At 42.9% G+C, this 23,805-nt stretch overlaps 1 protein-coding gene across 1 annotated transcript in view; it reads right to left on the bottom strand.

Moving 5' to 3' along the window:
• SEC13 (SEC13 homolog, nuclear pore and COPII component) overlaps positions 1–22,101 on the bottom strand; it is a 27,333-nt gene extending 5,232 nt beyond the window's left edge. The window contains exons 1-8 of the mRNA XM_019651139.1: positions 21,998–22,101; positions 19,144–19,188; positions 16,730–16,845; positions 13,676–13,827; positions 13,166–13,299; positions 3,639–3,772; positions 3,129–3,252; positions 1,610–1,756 (exon numbers count right to left, since the gene is read on the bottom strand). Of these exons, the coding sequence (XP_019506684.1) occupies positions 1,610–1,756; positions 3,129–3,252; positions 3,639–3,772; positions 13,166–13,299; positions 13,676–13,827; positions 16,730–16,845; positions 19,144–19,188; positions 21,998–22,000 (855 nt within the window). The 5' untranslated portion in view covers positions 22,001–22,101. The remainder of the gene's footprint in view (positions 1–1,609; positions 1,757–3,128; positions 3,253–3,638; positions 3,773–13,165; positions 13,300–13,675; positions 13,828–16,729; positions 16,846–19,143; positions 19,189–21,997) is intronic.
• Positions 22,102–23,805: the final 1,704 nt, after the last annotated feature.

Below are 23,805 nucleotides of genomic sequence, written 5' to 3'. Positions count from 1 at the left end.
TTTTTTAAATAGAACTACCTTATGATCCATCAATTCCACTTCTGGGTATTTATCTGAAGAAATCCAAAACACTAATTTGAAAAGATATATGCACCTCTACTTCACTGCAGCACTATTTACAATAGCCAAGATATGGAAGCAACCTAAGTGTCCACTGATAGATGAATGGATAAAAAATATTGATATGTATATACAATGGAATATTACTCAGCCATAAAAAAGAAGGAAATCTTGCCATTTGCGACAACATGGATCTAGTTGGTATTATGTTAAATAAGTCAAACAGAGAAAGACAAATATTGGGTTGTCGGAAAAGTCATGACGTATTTTTTGTTTTTTTGTTGCAAAAATGCGTCTTGACTTTCCTGACAACCCAATACAATATGATTTCACTTATATGTGGAATTAAAAAAAAAATAAACGAACAAACAACAGAAACAAACTCATAGATTCAGAGAACAAACACAAGGTTGCCAGGTGAGGGGGGCTTTGGAGGACAGGTAGAAAAGGTGAAGGGATTAAGAAGTACCTATTGCCAGTTATAAATAAAGTCATGGGGATGTAAAGTACACCATAGGGAATATAGTCAATAATATTTTAATAAATATATATGGTGTCACGTGGGTACTAGGTTTATCAGAGTGATCATTTTGTATATAAATATCCAAGCATTACTTGTACACCTGAAACTAATGTAATATGTCAACTGTAATTTAAAAAAACAAACCCAGATGAATGGAGAAATAGAATGTGTTACAATGGAAAACTATTTAGCTTATAAAGGAAGGAAACTGACACATGCTACAACACAGATGATCTACAATATAGATGAGGACACTATCCTAAGTGAAATAAGCCAGTCACAAAAGACAAACACTGTGTGACTCCACTTCCATGAGGTTGCCAGAGTTGTCAAATTCCTAGAGACAGAAAGTAAAACGGTGGTTGCCAAGGGCTGGGAGAGTTTAATGGTTTAATGGGAACAGAGTTTCAGTTTGGGAAGATGAAAACAGTTCTGGAGATGGATGGAGGTGATGGCTGCACAACAGTATGAATGCACTTAATACTACAAAAATATACCCTTAAAAATGGTTAAGCTGGTAAATTTTATATGTATGTTACCAATTTAAAAAATCAAGAAAGCTGCGTGCCGAAGGGAAGAAGTAACAAGCTGGCTTCTTCTCTAAGGCAAAGGGTCCCTAACTTTATAAGGTAAGTTTCAAATGCAGTGGTCATGATTTTTCAAGTTCATCTGCACTGCTGCTCTCCTGCCTTGTGCTGGTCTTGTTTTACTAAGTTCCAATAGTCACTCTGGCTCCATGACCCTACCTTTGTATGGCTCATAGCACAGAAGGACGAGGTATACAGTGGGTGCATAATAAGTACTTATAAACTGTACTGGTTTTTTAATTGTAAAAGAGGGACATATTACCTCGGGGGGTCAGGGGAACAAGGTTTAAGGACGTTATTAAGACATGTGCTCAAAATGCAGTCCTCATTAAGGTTCCCCACAAGCCTGTCATTAGATGGGAAATTCAATTGTGATCTCCAGTAGGCAAAGTAAAGACAAATAGGCACCTGCCCACCAGGTTATGGAAATGGGGTTTACCTTATTATCTCCACCCGACACAGCCAGGATGTTGGCTGTGATGGACCAGCTCACGTGCCACACAACATCATTGAACTTGTGCAGTAATTTGGTGGACCATGTACTGCTTGAGGCATCATCACAGGTCCAAATGAAGACACGACCATCCTGAGAAAAGACAGGAGAGTCAGGAGATGAGGGCAGGGATCCTTCACTGGTGATATTCTCCCAATCTGGAGCCATACTGGACCTTTGCAGGAATAGGGTAGGGGATTCAGTACAAAGCATAGCCAAGGACCTCCTGGTATCCATAGCTCTGAAAGCCAAATTCCAGCCCAGTACCCTTGTTTTTATTCCTTTACCCCAAGAATACACTTCACATAGGTCAAGAGTCTCCCAGGTTCCTTTCCTCATATTGGTTTCAGGTATGTACTTTGTCTGTATTGCTAACTCAAATATTCTCTGGGGTTTTCCTTATGTCTGCCAAGTCATTTCTTTGTTTCAGCTCCCTCTGACTCTGTCTATACTTTCTCAACTAAATGGGTATGGCTGTCTAAAAACTAAGCTCAGTGGGCTGGCTGAGTGGCTTGTTGGTTAAGAGTTGGCTTGGGACGCCAGCTCTGAGCAGCAGGGCTGCCGATTCGAATCCCACATGAGGACCAGTGATGCTGTGCCCTCTACAGCTAAGATGGTGAACAACAGCTCAACCTGGAGCTGGGCTGCTGTGAGTCGCCGGCATAGGCTGCAGCAGAGCTGCAGTGAGCTACCGTGAGTGGCTGGCAGCCAGCGTGAGCTGCCGTCCAATGGCCGACGACCGATCTGCCTCACCCAGGAAGAGCGCAATGATAATACCAACATGGGTCAGTGAAGCGACGTCCTCCACAACTAGACTGAAGAACAAAAGGACAGTAATTTGTCTGTTCCCATTCCCTGATTCCACAATGCTTTTCCCTCCCCCAATTCCCCAATAAAATCTTAAAAAAAAATAAAAAATAAAAAATTAAAACTCAGCTCAGAGAATGAGAAGGGAGAAAAAAACCCCCCCAAACTCTCTCAAATACAGGACCAAGCCAAACAGGCTCAAATGATATAGGAGGCCTGGGCTTAGCGCTTGCCTATGGTGTTGGTAAATATATAAGAAAAGGCTTGCCCTTGGTATTTCCTTTGTGATTTGCCTACGAAGAGGGCAGTACATGAGTCCAAGGTCTCACAATTTACCATTGCCCTGGTCCTTGCTTGGGAACACACTCTCAGAATTGTACCTGGGCACCTCTACTGCCTACTCTCACCAGGGGTTAGGAGGGGAAACTGGTCCTGAATTTGGCTTTGCTCTTAGCTTAGTGGAGGTAAGCCATTTGTGGCTTCTGTTCAAGAGTTCACAGCATGATGACTGGCTCCACACGATCCCCTATTTGCACTGGTCCAAAGGTGCCTGTTGCCCTGCCTTGACCTTTCAAGGACTTTCTCCTAAGGAGACTAAGGGCTGATGAGACTTACTTGGAGATTAAACAACAAGGGACACTCATGGGTCTGAGCTGACCTGGGAGCAGCTGGCGATGGTGTTGGTGGGCAGGCCAATGGAGGGGGCCCAAGCCACATCTCGAACCCAGTCACTGTGTGCTTCCAGCTTGTGTTCCTCCTTCCACTGGCCGTCCTCCTCCTCCCTAGGAGGGAAAACCCAACAGGTAGAAGCCTAGGTGCCTTTCCCACACCTCCATTCCTTCCCACTCCCATAGGCTCCACAGGGACCAAGAAGCTATTCCATCTTTCTGATTTTATTCACTGAGCCTGTAGAATTTTATTCAGTTCACCAGCTATAACACTTTCTCTGCAGCCAAGTCAGCTCTAGCAGTTAGTAATTAGGTATCGAGTAAAAGTGCTTGAACAAGTTTTTTGTTTTTTAAAGGATGTCCTCTGACCGATTGAAAACAGTATTCTATAGGCAGGAGGGAAAAAGGCGATCCTGTTTCTTGTGAACTGTGGCTGAGTCATGGTAGGTAGGGTAGAAGGTAAGAAGTGTCCCCTTGAGAAGTCCACCAATCCCACTTACTTCCACAGCTTGACGAGGTTGTCACAGCCGCCTGAGGCAAACTTCTTGATGTAGTTGGGCTTCTGTCCTGATGGCTGGTCTATGAGGCTTCCAGGTACAACAGCAGGGGCCCAGCTGACAGCATTGCAGCCAATCTGTAAGGAGAGGGACTTGTGGTGACTTTGCCCTTTTGCTTTGCAACCGCACACTGCTTCAGCAGACCACAGGCTGCTGCTCATTTCCTCTCCAGTCCTCAGGACTGAATTATGAAGGACAGTTGTTTTGATGAACTAAGGATTAGCTGCTCACAATGCTCCTTCAAGGATTCCTAACAGTGCGTGTATTTTTCAGCACTATTCATTTAAAATAGGAATTAGGGACTCTCAGGAATTTAAGAAACAGAATATTTTTCAAACATGAAGGAAGGGCACAGATTCAGAAAACCACACGTAATAAATATATTGCTTAACAAATTATTCTACAGCACTGTTATAACTGCGACCAGGTCAAGAAATAAAACTGCCATTTACCTAGGAAGCCCTGTCATTATGTCCTACCTGAATCACAGCCCCCTCCCCTGTGAGTAACCATTATCCTGACTGCTCTTTTCCTGTTTTAGTTTTGTCATCCAAATGTGCATCCCTAGACACTACAGTTCAGTCTTGCCATTTATACCTTCTTTCTGGATTTTTTTTTTACATTTCCTAATTTATAGATTACTCCTCTAATCCTTTTTTTTCCTCACAATTTTTCTGTTGAAGCATCAGTCATCTGACCTGTAGTCTATAGGCTGGTTTTTGCTGTTGCACTCTCAGTTCAACATGTTCCCTTGAATTCCTGAAAATTGCCAGCTGGACCGAAGACTGGATCAGAATCGGGTTTGATGCCTTTGCCAAGACGACACCTGGTGGTGCATTTTTTCATCAGGAGGCACATATCAGGTTATCGCTCTCTGATATTAGCACCTGTCAATAATTTATGCCTCTCTTAATTTGCTAGGTGGTACAAAATGGTAATACTGTAATTCTACTCATTTCTGTCATAGTATGTCTTTGATAATTTTTCTACCTGGTATGACAAGATGTTCTAAGCTCATCTTGTACATTTCCTGCCTCAGACCTGGAATCAGCCATTTTCTCAAGAGCTCTGATTTCTTTTAGTGAGAAACTGTGTTCAAGACTTTAGTCTGGTGCTAGGGGTGCTCACTGCCACATTACTATTTATCTTATTTCACAGAACAGTCTCAGAACAATAATATTGCCAATGATTATTAAAATCATTTAATAAAGTTTGCAATGCTCTTCCCATTCTCTCCCTCCACCCCCGTGTTTTTATTTGGGGGGCGGGAGAGGAGGTGTTTGTGTGACTGGTGCCAACATTAAGAAATCTGGATCTGGGGCCAGCCGAGTGGCGCGATGGTTAGGAACTGGCTTGGGACGCTAGAGGGCCCCGGTTCAGATCCCACATATGAGGGCCAGTGACACTGCCCTCTACAGCTAAGATGCTGAACAACAGCTCAACCTGGAGCTGGGCTGCCGTAAGTCGCCAGCGACAGCATAGGCTGCAGCCCCTGCTGCAGTGGGTTGCCATGGGCTACCGTGTGTAACCAGCAGCCAGTGTGAGTGGCCAGCAGCTGCTGTGAGTGGCCGTCTAGAAGCCGGCGACTGATCTGCCTCACCTGGGAAGAGCACAATGATGGTGCCAACTTGGGCCAGTGAAGCAACGTCCTCCACAACTAGACTGAAGAACAAAAGGACAGCAACTTGTCTGTTCCCCTTCCCCAATTCCCCAGCGCTGTTCCCATCCCCCAATTCCCCAATAAAAATCTTTAAAAAAAAAGAAATTTGGATCTGCAGCTGCTGGTGTGCCACGCTGTTTTTAACCGTTGCACTCTGTCTACCTTAGCAGAGCACATGGTCGGTACATCCGATACTCTGCCTTCTAACCCTCCTTTAGTCTTTTTTTGTGGTGCATTTTATTTATTCACTCATTCATTAGTTTCAGGTGTAGAAAACATAATGATTAGATATTTACATACCTCACAAAATGATAACCCCAAAAAGTCTACTACTACCCCTCTGACATTGTACATAGGTATTACAGTATAATAGACTATATTCCCTATGCTGTACTTTATTTACATCCTGTGATTATACCCTCATTTAGTCTTAGATCTCTACAATTAACTGTATATTTATACAGGCATCCCTTGGAGATAGTGTGGGTTTGTTTCCAGACCACCACTATAAAGCAAGTACTGCAATAAAGCGAGTCATCCTCTTTTGGCTGGTGGAGGGTCTTCTTGCTTTCAATTTGTAAAAAAAGCATTATCAGTTAAGTTTGATATGCCTGTATAAATGTCTTTCTAGTCATTTTTGTTGTCTGAAGCTTATTCTCTAGTAGATACCTCAGGAAAGGCTCATGAAAACAATAGCCCTTGAGTTCTTGTATACCAATGACTATTTTTTATACTCCAAAATCAAAATTTAAAAACAGCTTTGAGGTATAATTGACATTAACTGCACATAAAGTACACAATTTGATGAACTTTGATATAGGTATACCCTGTAAATCAAGATAACAAACAAATCTCTAAGTGCTGAAAGAAGAAAACTTCCAACTAATATTCTACCTGACAGAGTTATCATTCAGAATTGAAGGAGATAAGAGTTTTCCAGATAAGCAAAAGTTAAGAGTTTGTCACGAGTAAACTGGCCTTACATGAAGAGTTAAAAGTGCTTCTTTAAGCTGACAAGAAAAGGTGCTAATTAGTAACAAGAAAACACATGAACGTATAAATTCCACTGGTAAAGATAAATATATAGTAAAGGTAGTGGATTAATTACTTACAGAGCAAGTATGAAAGTTAAAAGATGAAAGTAGTAAAAATAACTATCACTACAATAATTAGTTAAGGGATACAAAAGATAAAAAGGTGTAAAATGTGACATCAAAACCATAAAATGTGGGCAGGGACAGAGTAAAAACGTAGAGCTTTAGAATGCATTTAAACTTAAGTTATCATCTTAAAATAGACTGCTATAAACAGGTTGTTATATGTAAGCCTCATGGAAACCACAAAGCAAAAACCTATAGTAGATACACAGAAGATAATGAGAAAGGAATCTTAGCATGACACTAATGAAAGTCATCAAACCACAACAAAGAAGAGAGCAAGAGAAGGAACAGAGAGAAACTATAAAAAGTCAGAAAACAATTAAAATTGGCAATAAGCACATACCTATCAATAATTACTTTAAATGGACTAAATTCTCCAAAAGACATGATAGAGTGGATGAAAGGGCAAAAAACCAAGACCTGTCCATATGCTGCCTACAAGAGACTAACGTCAGATGTAAGGACACACAAGACTGAAAGTGAAGAGAGAGTACTGGAAGTCTCAGTCAGAGCAATTAGGCAAGAAAAAGAAGTAACAGGCATCTAAATTGAAAAGGAAGAAGTAAACCTGTCATGATTTACAGATGACATGACATTATGTATAGGAAACCCTATAGACTCCACCAAAAAAACTTTTAGAATTAACAAACTCAGTAAAGATGCAGGACAGAAAATCAACACACAAAAATCTTTTGTGTTTCTATACACAAAATTAAGAACTATCAGAAAAAAAAATCCCATTTACAACTGCATCAATAAGAATAAAATACCCAGGAATAAATTTAACCAAGGAAGTGAATGACCTGTACCTGAAAACTAGCAGATAATGATGAAAGAAATTAAAGAAGACACAAATAAATGGAAAAATATTCCATGCTCATGAATTGAAAGAATATTGTTAAAATGCCCATACTAACCCAAAGCAATCTATAGGTTCAATGCAATCATCAAAATTCCAATGGCAATTTTCAAAGAAACAGAAAAAAAAAATTTCTAAAATTTGTATGGAACAACGAAAGACCCCCCAATATCCAAAGCCATCTTGAGAAAGAAGAACAAAGCTGGCAGTACCAAGCTCCCTGATATCAAACTATATTACAAAGCCACAGTGATGAAAACAGTATGGTATTGGCATAAAAACAGACACACAGATCAATGGAATAGAATACAGAGCCCAGAAATAAACCCAAGCCAATATGGTCAATTAATTTGTGACAAAGGAACCAAGAATGTACAATGGGGAAAGCACAGTCTCTTTAATAAATGGTGTTGGAAAAACTGGACAGCCACATGCAAAAGAATGAAAGACAACTACTATCTTATATCATACACAAAAATTAATTCAAAATAGATTAAAGACTTGAATGTAAGACCTGAAACCATAAAACTCCTGGAAGAAAACAGAGGTAAGCTCCATGATATTAGTCTTGGCCATGATTTTCTGTATCTGACTCCAAAAGCAAAGGCAACAAAAGCAAAAATAAAGAAGTGGGACTACATCAAATTGAAATGCTTCTGCACAACAAAGAAAATCAATAAAATAAGGCAACCTACAGAACAGGAGAAAATATTTGCAAATCATATCTGATAAGTGGTTAATATCTAAAATATAAAAGAACTTATATAACTCAAGCAAAGAAGCAAACTGATTTAAAAATGGGCAGAAGATCTAAATAGACATTTTCCCAAAGACATAAAGATGGCCAACAAGTACATGAAAACAGTCAACATCAGTAATCATCAAGAATCATCAGAAGTGCAAATCAAAACCACAATAAGGTATCACCTCGCATCTGTTAGAACTGCTATCATCAAAAAGACCAGAAATAACAAATGTTGTTGAAGATGTGGAGAAAGGGAACCCCTATATTCTTGGTGGGAATGTAAATTGTTGCAGCCACTATAGAAAACAGTATGGAGGGCAGTTCATCAAAAAATAAAAAATAAGACTACCATATGACCCAGCAATCCCACTTTTGGGTATTTATCTGAAGAAAAGGAAAACACTAATTCAAAAAGCTATATGCACTCCATGTTCAATGTATTATTTATAACAGCCCAGATATGGAAACAATGTAAGTGTCCACTGATGGATGGATGAATGGATAAAGAAGATATGGTATATAAATACAATGGAACACTATTCAGATATAATAAAGAATGAAGTCTTGTCACTTGAGACAATGTGGATGAACCTTGAAGACATTATGCTAAATGAAATAAGTCAGATAGAAAGACAAATACTGTATGATCTCCTATGTGGAATGTAAAAAAAACTCAATGAAACAAAAAATTCCCAAACTCATAGATACAGAGAACAGATTGGTGGTTGCCAGAGGTGGGGGTTATGAGGTGGATGAAATGTATGAAGGGGTCAAAAGAAAGGTACAAATTTCCAGTTATAAAATAAATAAGTACTGGGGATGTAATGCACTGCATGGTGACTATAATTAATAAAACTGTGCTGTATATTTGAAAGTTGCTAAGAAAATAGATATTAAAAGTACTCATCACAAGAAAAAATAATTTTTTTTTGATAACTGTTATGGTGACAGATGTTAACTAGATTTATTGCAGTAATCATTTTTGCAATGTATATAAATATTGAATCATGTTTATGGCAATACCTCAATATAAAAAAATAAAGAAGTAATACAAAAATAAAACAATGTGTTTTATTGAAAAAAGGAGAGAACTAATATATCCATCACTTCCCAAAAGTTTCCTCAGGTCCTTTTGTAATCCATTTCTCCACACCTCATCCCCTGCTCAACTCCCTACAAACTCGGCAACCACTGACCTGCTGTCTCTATAGATTAGTTTGCTTTTTCTAGAATTTTACAACAAGGGAATCATAGTAGTATATACATTTTTATCTGATTTTTTTTTTCACTTAGCATAATGATTTTAAAATTCATTCATTTGTGTGTATCAACAATCATTTCTTTTTATTGCTAGGGAGCATTTCTATAGTAGGGATATACCACAATTAATTGATACAACACCCGTTGATACACATGTGTATTATCTCCAGGTTCGGCAATTAAAGCTGCTATGAACTTTTGTGTATGAGTGTGTGAACTGGAAAGCCAATTTTGCTGGTTATAAATCCTTAGCTCACATGTTCTTTCCTAGAGTATGTGTTCTTCTTCTTATGTATGGATCATTGCTGTTGACAAGTCTGAAGATAATCTAATTTTGTTTCTCTTGTAAGTCATCTGGCTCTTTTCCCCTAGATGTGCAAATGATTTTTTTATTTAAAGACCAATAACTTTATTAGAATTTTATCTTTTTGCTGGTGATTCTGGGTTGATGCTCTTAAGTGTAGGGTACTTTCTCAATATGTAGTAGTTTCAAATCTTTTTGTTTTTAAAGATAGTTTTCTTGAACTAGTTTTTAGTATTTGTTCTGTTTTCTTCTTGAAGGATTTCTATTATTCACGTGTTTGATCTTTGCCTGTCCAAACTTCTCATATCTTTTTAATATCTATATTTTTGATCTTTAAAATTTTCCTCTTTTTTACTGTTTTTCTTAAGGCATTATCTGTTGTGTTTATTTGCTCTTGTATTCCTTCTATTTTAATTTTTATTTTTGAAATAAATTTTTATTTTAATTCTTTCCTGAGTTCTGTCACCTCATTTCTGACTTTTTCTCATTTTGATTTATGCTGTTTTTTCATGTCTTATATAATTTAAAAAATTGTTTTGAAATAGTGGGTGACAGTTTGATTCTGTTTTATGGGCATGTCTTTCTTTCATTGTCTATAGGGATGTTATTCTGTGTATTATTTTTCTTCTTATAAAGGAAACTTTGTATGCGATTTCACATTAAATACTTTTCTATTATTTTTATGTGAAATTAGTTTTCCTGATGAAGTGAGGTTCAGGAAAGTCTAAGTTCAGAAGTCTCTGTTTTTGTGTAGTGTTAACATATGTGATGGCTTGCTTTCGGGATTTCCTGGCTTGTTCCCCTCCCCCACGTTGGTCTATATCCTCTCTTTCTTTTTGTATTCCTATCCAGCTCAATTCTGATTTCATTCCCAATTTCTCCTCACCAGGGAAGCAAGCCCTGGTGGGTCATAAGGGTCAAATTTCTCCAAGCCCCTTTAGTTTTTCTTATGGTGGGCCCCGGGCATGATATAATGCAAAACCCCTCCCAGTCAGTTCTCTAAGGAAGATATACAAATGGCCAATAAGCATGTGAAAAGGTGCTCAAGATCATTAGTCATTAGAGAACTGCAAACAAAACCACAATGAGACACCACTTCACACCCACTTGGACAGCTATAATCAAAAAGACAATTGTTGACAAGGATGTGGAGAAATGGCAACCCCCCTACATTGCTGGCAGGAATGTAAAATGGTGCAGTTAAATTGGAAAAGTTCAGCAATACCTCAAAAAGTTAAGCATAGTTTCCATATGACTCAGCATATGGAAATGCTAGGTGTATACACCTAGGTGTATACTCCAGAATATCTTCACATGAAAACCTGTACACGAATGTTCATAGGATTATTCATAACAGATGAAAAAGTCTATCAACTGATGAGTGAATAGCTAAACAAAATTATTTACACAATGGAATATTATTCAGCCATAAAAAGAAATGAAGCACTGATATATGCTATGATATGGATGAACCTTGAAAACATGCTAACTGAAAGAAGCCAGTCACAAAAGACCACACATTGTATGATTCCATTCATAGGAAATGTCCAGAATAGGCAAATTTATAGACAGAAGATAGATTACTGGTTCCCTAGGGTTGGGGGTAGGATGGAATGAAGAGTGACTGCTAATGGGGTTTCTTTTCAGGGTGATAAGATAGTTCTGGATATTAGCGGCAATAACTATAAAACTTTATGAATACAGCAGGTCCTCAAATAATGTCATTTCATTCAATGTTATAATGTTGATGAGGAAAAACCAAAATTCCTGGTCAGGTCCACTGTGTGAAGTCTGCACATTCTCACCATGTCTGTGTGGGTTTCCTCCCACATCCCAAAGATGTGCATGTTAGATTAACTGGCCTGTCTAAATTGTCCCAGTCTGAGTGTGGGTGTGTGTGTCAATGTGCCCTGCAATGGAAGGGTGTCCTGTACAAGGTGGGTTCCTGCCTCGTGTCCTGGACTGCCAGGATAGGTGGCCACCTGTGACAGTGAACTGGAATAAGCAGGTTGGAAAATAATTATCTTGTTTTTATTAATCCTTCTTAAACGTATGTACAGCTCACATATATTCTAATGTTTAATACTGAAGTGTTTTGGGTCTTAATTTAGAAGTTTGGTGATGGTTTTGTGACAAGAATTATGCCACAGGAGTTTAACTCTTGTTTATATCACTTAGCCTAAGGTAACACTGGTTTTGATATCCAAAGTTTCGCTTAAAGTTGCAGTTTCCAAGACCCCACCGGCAATGTTAAGTGAGGACTTACTGTATACTAAAAACGACAGAACTGTATACTTTTAAAAAAGGGTGAATTTTATGGTTATGCAAATTGTATCTTACTTTATCTTAAACTGGCCAGATAGGCTTGGCAGCAAACCTGCTGACTATTCTGGGGGGACTCCTCAGGTCTGTTAGAAGGTATCCCATGGCTTCCTTCCTCTTGCTCAGATACCAATACAATGCAGTCTTGGGGTTAGTGGTTCGTTCCTCTCTACTTGTATTTTGGAGTTTGTAGAAATACTTTGTTACCCAATTTTATTGTAAGTATTGCTCATGAGGTTTTGGTTTTGCTACCTAGTTGTTCTGCTGGTTAATGTAGATGTGGAAAGATTGAAAAACTATGATGCCACTTTCCATCTTGCCAGAACCTCTCAGCCTATTCATTTTTGCAAGGGCCCCAAGTAACAAGGCTCAGAGACAGGCTCCTGTGGCCTTGAGGGCTGGGCAGAGTGTGGATCCCCTGAATTAGGGGATACTAACTTCAATTTTCCATCTGGGTAGATTTCAGAAGTGTTTGGGACCATCAAAGCTGGAGCTGCTGTGTAGAGAGAAGTCAGACAGATTCTAGGGTTCTAACCCTGGCACAGTGCCGTCTTTAAGTCACTTACTTTTTCTGAGCCTCATTTACCGCAACATAAAATGGGACAAGGACTGCTTACCTTGAAAATCTGTACACTTGTTAGTTTCTTCTTTTGTTCACCAACATTTATAAGGATTACATGACAAATAGTTGGAGGTCAAGAAATGTGTTTGTCCCCTACTGTCCACAGTGCTTTCTTGACTGTTTCAATCTTAATGTTCAATGCCTAGAAGTACAGTAAATTGAACTTCTATGATGCTTTCTATAACTCAGTTCTAGGGGTCCCAATGACTACCAAAGGCACGTCAACTTGAAGTCTCTATAGCAAAGGTGGCAGGTAGGCAGGCCGCTGCTGCCACCTTGCCAGTGGTTCTCCCAACTTAGGAGCTTGCAAGGAGGACCAGTGCTAAAAGAGGTTGGAACAGCCTGGCCTCCCTGGATGCAGCCTGTCTGGCTTCAAAGCAGAGGCTCCAAGCTGCTCTACCAAGCATGTCTGATCAGCAGCCCCTGCCCTGGGCCACGGCACAGCAGCGACTCTACTCCTGCTCCTCTCTAGGGAGACAGGAGACACATGACAAGTCAGCCATGCTACCTTCTACATGCAGGCAGGATCTGGACTTACTGTGTGAGCATTGTTGATCTTCTTCACTTCCCACTGGCCCTCCCCAGTGTAGGTCAGCAGGGAGATGGCCCCATCTGAACTCCCACAGGCCAGGATCAGGCCGTAGTCATGGGGGGCCCAGCACACAGAGTTCACTGCAGGGAGGAGGGAGGCACAGTGAGAAGACTTTGATTTTCCAGATTTACCATGTTACTCAATTTCTAAGAAAAAAATTGCAGGGATCACCAGGGGGAAGTTGGATAGAAATCTGAGAATAAAGGCCAATACCTAAAAAGAACAAGCTTAAAAAGTCTGTATATTGTCTTTGCTTTTCTCATTTTGCTTTGTTTAGACTGGCTTTAGGTCTTAGGGCCTTACCTCCCCATGGAAAGACTAGCAGAAAAGCCAACCAAAGCCCAAGGAACAAACAAGAAGCATCACAAGGGGAAAAGAACCAGAGTGTTAGCCAGGACCGAGGCCTTTCTCACCCAAGGGCCCCACACCCGCCTTCTCCTGCCACGATCAGTGTACCTGAGGAGTCGTGTCCCGTGTGCTCATGTGTCTTCTCCCAGGTGCCGTTTTCCTCTTTCCAGATAATGACTTTCCGGTCATAGGAGCAGGATGCCAGGATATTGCCATACATGGGGTGGGCCCAGGCCACTTGCCACACAGGACCCTCATGACTGCAAGAGGAGAGGACAGAGGCTGCTCAGATGGGCCAGAGGAACCCACAGTGCTGTCAGCCATTACTTTGGACAGAACTGACTGGCTTCCTTGGTAGGCAGAGATGGCATCTCAGGACAGAACTGCCTAAGAATTTCAAAAGGGAGAGTCATAGACTGTCACTGCCAAAAGGGACCTTCATTGCAGTGAGGATCTTGAGGCTCAGAAGTCAGAGAGGCTTTGAAAGCAAGTCAGGACTCTAATAAGTTAGCCTCTCTGTCCTGATCCAGCAGAACCCTCATTTGCCCCAGATTGCAGCCAGCACCACCTACACCTACTGTCATCATCAGAGTCACTGATCTAGGTTTTGCACCCACAAATGCTAAGTATCTGTAGAGTGAATTGTTATTTATCCTTCCAGATAGTCAACTTCTTGAGGCAGTATCTGTTTCATTTTGATATTTTTCACTACTCTCTGAATTTGTTCGAAAGGCATGTATATCTCTCCCCTCTCTTCTGATTTTTATGTATTCACATGCTAAGTATTGTCTGAGCACATAACCTGTGCTGGGTTTGGTGCTGGGGCCATCTCTGGTCGAGGGAAGGGTGGGCACCCAGCATACCAGAATTAGCTTAGCTTAAAGGTGATGGGCCGGGCTCTTTCATACCCACTTCCCATTCACCGGATGCTTTACTTCTAGGCAAGGACCATCTTCTACATGACTTAGTCTCTTAATGGAGATGTCACTTCTTTCATACAGTGGTCATGAGGGGCAGTATTTGTGATAACTCATGTACAGCTTAGTACAGTGCTTGGTAGAAGAAAAAACAAAACAAAACACCAAACACCCAATGAGTGTTCGTTATTACTGCTGTTCCTTGTTCACTCCTTTACCCCCAAGGCTGCAGGCACTAAAAGTCTCCTCCCCCCTCTGGCTGGACAGTACATTCCTAGTCCCTACAAAGGAGCTGCTAATGAAACTCTCAGTACTCAAATGTTGTACACCTAGTATAGATTTAACCTAGGTAAAAAAGAATGAGGGCGTGAATTTATCCCTCCAGTATTTCACATCTTTCAAGCATGACAAAAACACAGAGCAGAGAGGACTGCATGACAGCTGACATGACTGCCTCTGCCAGGACTGGTAGTCAGGCCTCACCCCAGCAGCTCTCTGCTCAGCCAGGGGCTGCCTCACAGGGAAAGTGGCATATGGCTACTCAGTTACTCGATTCTCCATACTCAGGAAGAGGGGAACTTCCAGGCCTGTCTCCCCAAATGGCTACTGACTTAGTTACCGTATTTTGCTGTGTATAATGCGCCCTTTGTTGCCCAAATGTGTGAGGGAAAAATAAGGATGCGCATTATACATGGGTAGTATTAATTCTGTATCTATGTAAATGTTTTTAACTTTTATTTATGCTTATCAGTTAAAAGTATAACTCCAGAAATCAATAATATTTATATGCAAAATAATACACTGGAATATGACAATTGGTTTTGTTGAACTTATGATGAACTTGCAGGGACAAGAGTTCTTGGCCTTCTATGATGCATAAATATATACCGTAAATTTGTTACCAGTACATAGAATTTCTTGTACCTTGTATCTGTTCTTGTGTTTTGTAATTATTTGTCACATAAATTTCTTGTACCATAATATGTTAAAAAATAAATGCTAAAATTCCTTTAGAATACAAAAAACAAGTACCTAAATGTAAATAAATAAAAATTTGAATTAAAATGAAAGATTTTTTCCCCTGAAAGTTTGAGCCAAAAACGTGGATGCGCGTGCATTATACATGGTAGCACATTATACATGGTAAATATGGTATGTCTCCTTTAATTCAGTTAACAAACATGTCCTGAGTGCCTTCTTATCAGGGGTTCTTAATCTTTCTTGCACAGTCTGATAAAGGTTATGGTCCCTTCTTAGAATAATGGATAAAATGCACAGAGCTAGGATTAGAAAGAAACCCAATTATATTGAAATACAGTTATCAAAACATTCAAGAACAATTTATGACACAGTGACACATGTGCTTCTTTGTTAACACATTGTTACAAACTCTAGTGGTCTAATAAGCACTTTAATTTCAAAGGAGTAACAAGCATGAATGCTATTTTAAGAGCTACAACTGTAATGTGACATGAAAATATCTGTGATTTCTACTGGTAACAAAGAGATAGGTACTATGAATACTACTGTGGTTTCCAGCCTACATCCATAATTGAAAAAAATGCTAAATATCAGTGACTGAAATAAAGATATGATTTTTTCCCACTGCGCCAGTTCAACCCCAGAATTCTATCCACAGCACCCTTGGAGATCCATGGAACCCAGATTAAGAATCCCCATTTATTTGAAAGGCAGTGAACTGAGGGAAAGCAACAGAGATGTGGTCATAAAAACGAGAGCCTCTCGAATCTCAGTAGGGAGGAAGGGTAAATCAAACAGTTGTAAATACCTGCCATAGGCAAACAGGCAGAATCATGCGATTTATATAATTACTATTACATTCTTATATGACCACCCTCCAGTGACACTTAGATCATACTGGTTAAACTCGTTTAAAAAAAAAAAAAAAAAAAGGAAGTTTCCCACTTTTAAAAGTAGCAGTAACTACGGAAGGCTTGCTGCCAGCATGCTCTACCTGGGAGCAGCATCACCCCGTCTTGAGGGTGAGTGGTGAAGGCTCCCAGAAATAAACTCTCTCATCCAAGGTCTTCTCATGGGTATTTGGGTGGCAGAGCTGGGATTCACTCCTGGATCCATCAACCTGGGATGTTTACTTAGGGCAGCAGGCTGGCTGGGACCCCGTGTCGGTCTGCACTGCAGGGCTGCTGACTGGCTCTCAGGCTTTCCTGCTATTCCTGAAAAGCCCAACCACTCTCAGACTTTGCCAAGGGCTGGCGGCACTCACCCCCTGAGGTCTGCGATGAGGATCTGCCCTCCGTTGCGCACATCAAAGATTTTGACGGACCTGTCTGATGAGCAGGTTGCCAGGCGGGTACCATAGTAGTCCATCTGGGCATCGTGCTGCAAAGGGAGGACAGCTCAGGAAGCCTGAAGGCATAGGGTGAGGTGGGGTGGGGGGAGGTGTGGTGGAGCTGGGGGGGGGAATGGGGGAGCAGTCACCAGGACAGAGTCTAGTTTGGATCAGAATCTACCTGAAATTAATCTAACCTCAAAGAATCATCACTATCAGGCAAAGCTAGCATGTCAACACTCTCACTTCTCTGACGGGCAATGTGTTTCTGAAAGGGACAAGACAAACCATACCCAGCTACCTTAGACCCCTTATATACATGAGGGAAGTCCTTTTCCACCCTGTTCTGCAGGGTGGATATTAGAGAACAGCTGGCCTAGCCTTCCTCTTCTTCCTCCTTCCTCAGTCCCCACTGTGTTGAGGCTCTGTGGGTCACTGGGGAAGACTGCTGGAGGTTCAGCTCAGCCCCGGAACCCAGGCCTAATGCTGACCCAAAGGAGCAGGCCTCTGCCTGCCCACAGGCCCCGATCAGGTCCTCATGATGCACACTAACCCGGACATAGGGCTCCATTCAGACACGGGCTCCCTCCTCCACCCCTGGCCCTGGGTCCTTTGTGGGCCTTTGTTCCTGGGTTTTTACTTGACCTTTTTCCTAGCAGTGTGCCCAGCACTCCGGACTTTCCACTCTACTCATGCTTTAAATGTCGCTGGTCCCACCATGGATGAACCGACTTCCCCCATGCTGACGAGCCATCCAGGGCTGGCCCCTGCCCGCAGCTCCTTGTCCATCTAGGGTGATGGCTTTTCTGACCCACGATGCCTGCTGCCCTGCTGGACATTCTGGTCCCTCCTGTTTGCTGGCCCTGCCTATTCCAATAAATGACACTTTCTTCAGCTATCCCACCTTGGGGGTTTTAAGAACTATTAGTTGTCACTCTGTGGTCATCAGGAGCAGTTATACCCTTTCAATGGAAGCAGTCGCTCCATCTGCTTCAACATTCCTTCCTCACCTCTCCCCCCAAGGAAAACATCCTGATTCTTCTTTGGAAGTCAACTCTCCCTACTATTCCAGGTCTTGGCTTCTTGGAAGACAGTGCAGGCGCTAATATAGATTTTCTCTGCAAATGTATTTCTGAAGCACTTCTGCAGACTATCACACAGGTTGGGGGGAAACAGGGCACAGCACCTAACATTTAAATCCTATCTCCTCAGCTTATGTGTTGTGCAACCTTGAAAAACTACCTAGTTTCCTCGAGCCTCAATTACCTTACCTTAAAATGGGATTAATGATAGCATCTGCTTCAAGGGTTGTTATGAAGGTTAAATGAGACACTGAATGAAAAGTATTTAGCATGGGATCTGACATTTGGTGAGCATGCAGACGTTAGTCATTACTACTTTGCCTTATCTGTTCCTCAAACTGAACCACACAAGTAGGTAGCACATCCATTATTTTTCCCATTTTAGCTATGAGGAATCAAGGCTAGCTCAGAAGGGTTAAGAGACTGGCTAGGGAGTCTCAGATTAGATTTTTCTTACCCATGGTGCCACACTGTCTCCAAGGAGGTGTGTTCTTACTGCCAGACTACACATGGCTGCATCCAGGGAACATATACAACTCTGAGACCACACCACCTCTCAGAAGCCCAAAAGCAACGACTCGTGGACAGGAGCCCTGGGATGAAATGCTGTAAGCTGACTGACCTGGGTGGGTCTTGCTCAAAGGTTGCCTGGACTGCTTGGCCCTGCATGAAGCCGAGTCTGCATCTCTGTTGTCAGAAACTTTAACCTCTGGACCTTCTCCCACAGTCCTGTCCTCTTATGCTGAGGCCTACATTTGCCTTTCAGGAAACACCCTGCGTTAATGACTTCTGGTCCAAAGGGCCTTGTCGGGCCCTCTGTCTGCGGCTCTTCTGCCTGGCTCTGCCTTGGGCTTTTGCTGAGCCTGCCCGCTGCCTTCATATTGAGTCATCTTCCTAATCCTCTTCTTTTAACCCTCTTTCCAGTGGGGCTAAGAAATAGCAGCAGGAGGAAGACAGGTGGGAAGACTGTTGTCAAACCTCCATACCTACTCAACCTCCATCCCAGAGCAGGTTGCTTTGTTGGTCAGAAGGCTAAAAGCCTTGAGCCACAACCCATTCCCAGCTTCCTCCCACCAGGGTGACCAGATTGCCACAGCCCTGTTAAATCAGAGGGCATTATGGGAGACCGACTATACCTGAGGTTACAGTCTGACTGGCAAAGGCTGCAAAACCACACTGGACTCATGACTGATCAAAAGAAATGTTTTTCCCCAACAGAAATGCCCATGTTTACAGTGCATGAGGGAGAGCTAAAGGGATACTTACAATCATGTCCTCATGGGAGGTGTCCACAGTATTAATTACTGACACCTGGAACAAAAGATATCATTGGTAAATGAACTGATGGCAGTTCGAATGTAATCATCTTATTAAATCCACCATTAAATTTCTAAAGTTCTTGACTGTATTTGTTCATTCATTCATTTAGTAAACATTCACTCAAAGTACCTTCTTTTTGCCAAGCACTGTGCCAGGGCATGGAGGTATAGACACAAATACGAAGTATTTCTTGCCCTAAAGACCTTGCACACAAGTAACCCTAATACAGCAAGATAAATACTTTAATAGTGGTTTACATGTGCTACAGAAGACTGAGGGTTTGGTAGTGCTGGACACGGGAATCGGGGCTTTGATATGAGGAATTTGCGTGGTGGCACAGGGGAAAAAAGTAGTCCAAGCAGAGGGCATAACATGAACAAAGAGGGAAGATGGCAAACAGTTCTGGTTACCTTTGAGGGTGAAGAGGGACCCCGAGGGAGTTGACTGCCGTTCCCTTCCTGGATGATAGAGCCTGATGTACCAGGCAGCTTTTTGCATATGGGGTTAATGCCTAAGACTTGGTGAACTGATTCAAGTTTCCCTTGAGGCTGCTCCCTGGTCCATGACCTGTGACAGATCCTAGACTGTCACCTACTTGGATCTTGGGTTGAGCAGCTTGTAGCGCTGGAACACAGCTGCCACGGCCCATTCTTTGAGGTCCAGCTCAAATTATGCCCCACTTCTTGAAGTTTCCAGATCTCCAACTGGCTGTACTCCTCTGAATATCTTCAGTACTGAATGCCTACAATACTTTATGCTGTTTCTTCTCCTGACTAGAAGGCGTGCTCCCTGGAGCTAGGGTCTGTGTCGTCTGCAGTTCTGAATCCTCTCAAATCACCCAGCATAATGCTTTGCAACCAGCAGGAACTCGGTGACTATATACTGAATGAATAAGTAAATGAACAAAAAAGAACAGTTTTACTTTGCTCAACCACTATTCTCCTAAAACTCATGGGATAAAATAGGGACTGAAGAGGAGGTTTCAGTTTGGAACTGCTATTTCTTACCATTTCCCCCATTTCATCTTTTTTTCTTTTTTTTTTAGATTAAAGTTTATTGAGATGGCAACTGTTAGCAAAGTTACATAGATTTCAGGTGTACAATTCTATAACACATCATCTATACATCACATTGTGTGTTCACCACCCAGAGTCAGTTCTCCTTCCTGATCACCATATGTTTGACCCCCTCTACCCTCTTCTACCAACATTTCATTTTTAGTCTGACGTGACTTTCAGAAAGGTAGACACTGGAAGAGAATGGTGACAAAGCAGTTCAAAAGGTATACATCAAGTAAGCTCCGGTTCTCTCATCAAATTCTAGACTCCCTAAAAAGGGGGCCCGCAAGGTCTGCAAAGGCAAGCAAGGAAGAAAAAGAGTCTCCTACGTGGGCCAAGCTGCCCAGGTTAAAGTGCTTTCACGTGTGCACTGGGAAGGATGAAGGGCAGAGTTAATCAGTGTTGTCTGACAGATTAAGGAACTGAAGAAGCCCAGAGGAGAGAAAGCAAGTGCTAAAGTTCAGAACGAGTTACAGGTGTGGCTGGGAAGAGAGCTCCACCTGCTAACTCCCAGGCCACAAAGCTTCCCACTCCACTAGGCTGCCTACCCATAAAGTAGTCGTTACTCTGAATTCCCTAAATCAACGGCTGAGGGCTAAGAAAGTCAGGAAGAAAGTTTACTGGTAGTTTCATACCAGGTTACCAAAGGACTTGAGAGATAACCACCATTTATTTTTAACCACTCTCACACACCAGCCAGGACTGGTGAACCGTGTTTCTGAACAAGTGCTTTTTTTTTTTTTTTTTTAAAGCTGCTTAAAAAAAAAGTCCTTCCTCCTGAGCACCTCAAGTTGTCTGTTCCTTGTTAGGTAGTAAGTGGCAGCCCTCAAAACAACTCAGCTCTTCAGAGTCACTCAATGAGTTAAAAATTCATTTAGAAAGAGCTCTCAGAGCATCAGAGACACCAATTCTCAGCAACCGAAGAATCAGAAGCCAAGAGATGAATAATTTAACACCCAGCCCCCAAGCAGAGCAAGAACTAACCTCTGTCTGGGTTTACCCAGGTTTCCTTAAAACTCCAGGCACACGCATGTTCCTGAACACACTAGTTCACTGAGTCCCACTCTGTGCCAAGCTCAGGCTTGCAGCTTTTCACCCATTAGTTTCCATTCAGTCAGTCATTCACTCAGTGAGCAAGCGTAGAGTGAATGCACACTGTAGGTTCCACAGAGATTTAAAAAACAGCCCCTGCCTTCAGAGACTCATTCCGCTCCTCCTCACAGCAGCTTCCTGAAGTGGCCATCATACCTCTGGGCCCGAGCCACTGTCCACACACTGCTGGGAGAGGTGGTAGGTGGTAGAAAGGCGTCGTTACCAGGGTTAGAATCTCAACTCTGCCACTTGCCAGCTGAGCATGAGGCTTCCCCATTTGGAAAGAGTCCATAACAGCACCTACTTTACAGGGTTGTAAAGGGGCCTGCGATCTTAAACAATGCTTGGCACTACCAAGGGCTCAGGATACAGCAGTTTCTACAATGTTCTTGGTTTTGTTTTTCAGTTGTTGGAGGAAGAGAAGGAAAGGAAGGTGCAGGAGGCGCGGCAGCGGCGCGGCCCGCAGAGTTCCGGGAGGTTCTGCGAAAGGTCCCGAGAGGCAGGGCCAGAGCTCCGCAAACCTCGAAGCGGTGGAATGGAGCTGAATGACCCCAGCCCGGGGCTAGAACTTTAGCGCGGTCGAGGGACCCGAAACGACCGCGACCATGACTGGAACCCCGCTCCGCGTCCTCGGCCCCTGTAACACTCACCATGACTGCAGCGGCGGCGGCGGCAGCGGCGGCGGCGGCTCCCGGTCTCAGACGTGGCAGCTACCGGCAGCGCCTCCGCAACTCACTTCCGGCACCAGGCCGGCAGTCCGTCCGGCTGTGGCGCAGGAGCCTCCGGGCAGCAACGTGCTCTGCTCTGATAAAGGTTCCGGGCCTTTCCGGGGCAGCGCCACGCCCTCCCACGGTCCCGCCCCTCACCGTGAGGAACATGCGAGACCCACAGTGGGGCTCTCTTTTCCATGGCGACCCTGAAACACTGCCCTATCTTCTCTCCTGACAAAACTTTTCTCCCCCCGAGATCCTTACGTGAAAGAAAGGATTCATAACTACAGCTTCACCTGTTTCCCTGCGGTTCTGGGTGCGACCGGCCTTATGATGAACACCGAAGGATGATCAATTTTTTGGGTAGTGGGTAGATTAGTCCTAGTGCTTCCTTGTTGTTAGTCCCTCCTCAGGCTGGGACAAGGGGCAGAGTAGGGGAATGCCCCCTACTAGAGGCTGGGCCCTCTCACCCTGCCCTCTCCAAGCCATGGGACCCATGCCTCCAAACAGCTCTGGGATGCTGTGAGTTTGGCCCATCAGGTAAATCCCTCAGGCAAGGAGGGATCTCAGCCAGGCTCCTGCAGTTAGAGTCCAGGACCCTGGGGGCAGGGCCCCCAACCGCTAGGTCCTTGGCTTCCCATAAGCTCAGTGAGAATGCTGCACTGCTGGACAGAGCCTGAGGGCTCCCCTCAGCCACCTATGATCTAGCAGTCCTGAGCCCCTCATGGCATTAAGGAGTAGAGTGACCTAGGGTGGAGCCCAGGCTCCCCTTGGGTAAGTCACAATCCCTCAGTTTCTTCTGAAACTGGAGGGAAGAACCCTAGCTGGAGATGATCACTGCTGGAAGGAAGGTGTTAAAGGTCAGAGAGTGTGACAGACCCAGATCATCAAGGAGCTTTGGAGAGGGGCCAGGAGAGGAGGGTCTTACAGAACTCAGGGCCAGGCCTCTGGGCAGCAACCCACCCTGTAACCTCCATCCCAGCATTCAAGACTCATTTCCCTTTAATGGAGAAATATTGCAAGGGTGTAAGAAGGTGGTGCTTAGGGTGGAGCAGGGGATAAAGGGGGCAGGGCTCGTGTGTCTCCTGGTTTTCAAGAGACAGGTCCTGGTCTTGGATCTGTACTTGCACCACTGATTCTCTGGGTGCTAAGGTCACATCCTTCTCTCTGGGCCCCCCCTTTCCTCAAGTGGAAACGGGACAATGGCATATTGATTATAATACAAATATAATACATGGGGCCCACTTGTTATTAAAGGAATTCCCTGGTGTAGGCATTGAAGTTGGAGAGATTGGGAACTTGGGACAAGCAATGCAACTGTGTCTTATTCATTATTTGCTGGTGGGACTGAAAGGCATTATAATATAGAGGCCTTGAGTGCCAATTCTGACATCAAGACTGCTAGTTACCAGTATTCTATCTCCTACTAAGTGGGCACATCCTCACCTCTCTGAGCTGCTGTCTCCTTTTTTGTTAAGTGGGAATTATAATAATACCTCCTCTGAAAGTAGTTGGGATTAAACGGACCCTTGGATGTGAAACTGTGTTAGGAAGTTGGATGGGTCTGTGGTGTTTGAGGATCAGTTCTCGCTGAGAAGAGCTGGGTGTGTGTGTGTGTGTGTGTGTGTGTGTGTGTGTGCGCGCGCGCATGCGCGCGTTTTGTGCATGTGCAACCCTCAAACTTTGGACCAACATTGGGATTTAGGGGGCCAGGTTCCCCTCCCCAGTAGGGGATGCCGTCTGTATCC

This window comes from Hipposideros armiger, unplaced genomic scaffold (assembly GCF_001890085.2).
Source record: "Hipposideros armiger isolate ML-2016 unplaced genomic scaffold, ASM189008v1 scaffold_152, whole genome shotgun sequence".
Lineage (NCBI taxonomy): Eukaryota > Metazoa > Chordata > Mammalia > Chiroptera > Hipposideridae > Hipposideros > Hipposideros armiger.
The sequence above is the reverse complement of the archived record's forward strand: the minus strand, read 5'-3'. Positions and strand labels throughout refer to the sequence as shown.